General features: G+C 62.2%; 1 protein-coding gene across 1 annotated transcript; it reads right to left on the bottom strand.

Annotated features, from left to right (window-relative positions):
- Nucleotides 1–213: 213 nt before the first annotated feature.
- On the bottom strand, nt 214–1,969 carry LINC02913 (long intergenic non-protein coding RNA 2913). The gene is given in 7 exon segments (XM_076008437.1): nt 214–264; nt 480–610; nt 613–778; nt 780–872; nt 875–1,000; nt 1,002–1,137; nt 1,139–1,969. Coding segments are annotated over 7 exon segments (753 nt in total). The 5' UTR covers nt 1,189–1,969.
- Between the last annotated feature and the right edge of the window lie 355 nt (nt 1,970–2,324).

The following is a 2,324-nucleotide window of genomic DNA, read 5'->3' as shown; positions in this document are numbered from 1 at the left end:
ATCTCGCAAAGAGACACCAAAGGGGAATTCCTTTGCACACCATACACAAACATGCTCTCAAGACTCTCTGCCCCGAAGGTCTCACGGCAGTTGCTTCAGAAATCTCTCCCCCCCCCCCACCTCCCTCCCTGGTATCCTTATCAGAGAGGCAGGAGCTGCTGGGCCTGTCCTGGGAGCCAGAGGACTGGGTTGGAGCCAGCCTGTCCTCCCTGGCTAGGGGCCCTGGGCACATTGCTTAACTACTGTGTGCCTCAGTTTCCTCATCTGCAAATCACGGACAACAACTGCACCACCTTCAAGGGGCTGTAGTGGGGATTCCAGGAACCAGTCCCAGTAAAGCGTGCGAGGGCGGCAGGCACGCAGCCAGGCTACTTTACTCCACGTGGGAACCACCACCATCTCCTCCTGCCTCCGCACCCCTGCCCTCCGCACCCTACCCCAGCAGGAGCGCTGGGCCGTGTGGGTTTTCTAGGGCCTACCGCTCCGTGGCAGCTCTACCCATCATTCCAGACCACGCAGGGAAAGGGCCACTGCTGGGCAGGTAAACCTGGGAACTTTCTTAGCAGGAGGCAACACGACCTAGAACCAGGCTTACTCCCGCCCCACAGGGGCAGCTGCCCTGGGCATCGGTGATCAGAGGGCAGAGCCGGAGTTCTGCAGCCCTTGGGGCCCCTGGGAGCGTGCTCCCCGATGACATGCTGGGGAAAGACGCTGCCCCATCAGCTGCGGCTGCTGCTCTCCCCGAGCCTGGGCGGTGTGGCCAGGGCGGCTCCTGCCTCCACCTGGCTCCCAGGGTCACAGAGCAGAGCAGAGCAGAGCAGAGGATGTAGGCGTCTCATTCCCTGAGGAGCTCTGGGCCAGGCCCTTGCTGGGCGACACAACTGTGAACAGCTGTGTGTTTCCTGCCCTCATGAGGCTCACAGTCTTGTGTGCAAAGTAGACAATCGGGGCCTGAGCGTGCGGTGAGAACCCCAGAGGCCATAGAAGAGGGCCCACTGGGACACCAGGGAGGGCTTCCTGGAGGAAGAGGCACAGGCGAGAAGGGCTGGAGTGGGAAGGAAAGGAGTTCCAGGCAGAGGCCACAGCCTGGGCAAAGGCCTGGAAGAAAGTGGTAGGTTCAAAGATGGCAAGTTTTCATCCCACCTCTCCAGGCAGGTGCCAATTACTGACCATGGTCACATACCCCATCTCATTGGGTCCCCACTGCCACCCAGGGAGGTCCGAGGGCAGGAACTCTTCCTCCCGATTCACATGGGGACACCAGAGCTAAGAGAGAAAATGGCAATTCCCAACTGGACTAGAACCTGGATGTCCCGACCCTGGCCCAGGTGACAGACTCCAGATGCAAAACTGGGCCCACATCACCCAGGGCACCTGCCCAGCAGCCAGGAGGGCCCTGCTATCATCTCCCACGTGACCGGTGGAACTGAGGCTCAGTGAGAGCACAGCACCCCTCCACTCCTGCAGCTTTTTCTATGTCTAGGTGCCCTTCCCAGGTGGGGCAGGAAACAGAGCCAGAAACAGGGGTGACTCGGGGTGAAGGAAGGAGTGGAGCGAGGGGATGGGTGGCGGAAGGCGGGAAAGGCACAGGAATGTGGGTGGGGATGGGGTGCGCCAGCCCGGGAGGGGCCTAGGGCCCCAGGCAGCCCCCTCCCTCCCTGCCTCCCAGGTGAGACCCTAACTTCCCCAGACAACACCCCCAGCTGGGCGGGGAGAAGGACCAGGGTCCTGGCTGCCAATCAGAGGCACTCCCAGTCCGATGGCGGAGGATGGCGGAGGCAGCCCTGGCGAGGGCTCCCAGGGCCTTCCCCGGGGAGCCTGGGGGCCTGCCGAGCCTCCTGGCCCACCGCCCGCCGCCCACCCCCAGCCTCATTAGCACGGACGCCCGGCGTCCTCCCCTCGGTTTCCGGTGGCTCCAGAATTTAAAGGTTAAATCCTAACCTCGTCTCAGCAGTTTCTCCCGGCTTTGCCTACCCAGAGCCAGTTGCTGGTAATTATATGCATCTCCGAGCAGCCAATCAGCTGTCAGACTGACAGATACTGATCTTTTCGTTTTATTTTTAGCTCTGTGCTTCCCCCTCTAGTTGCAAAAAAAAAATTCTGTTTGTTCTGTGTGCTGCCGCCTCGCTCCCAGCCCTGCAGCGGCTCTCATCTCCGCCAGCCAGGCGGGAGCAGGCAGCCCGAGGGGCTGCGGCCTGCGGTCCCCACCCGCCTGAGAGGGGATGAGAGGGGACGGACGTGCCCACCGCCCTGCCTGGTGCAGCCCCCCAGGAGGGGGCAGGGAGGAGGCTGGGCACTGCGTGCAGAGGCGCCCTTGGACGGGA

The sequence above is a fragment of the Microcebus murinus genome, chromosome 12 (assembly GCF_040939455.1).
Source record: "Microcebus murinus isolate Inina chromosome 12, M.murinus_Inina_mat1.0, whole genome shotgun sequence".
Taxonomy (NCBI): Eukaryota; Metazoa; Chordata; class Mammalia; order Primates; family Cheirogaleidae; genus Microcebus; species Microcebus murinus.
The sequence above is the reverse complement of the archived record's forward strand: the minus strand, read 5'-3'. Positions and strand labels throughout refer to the sequence as shown.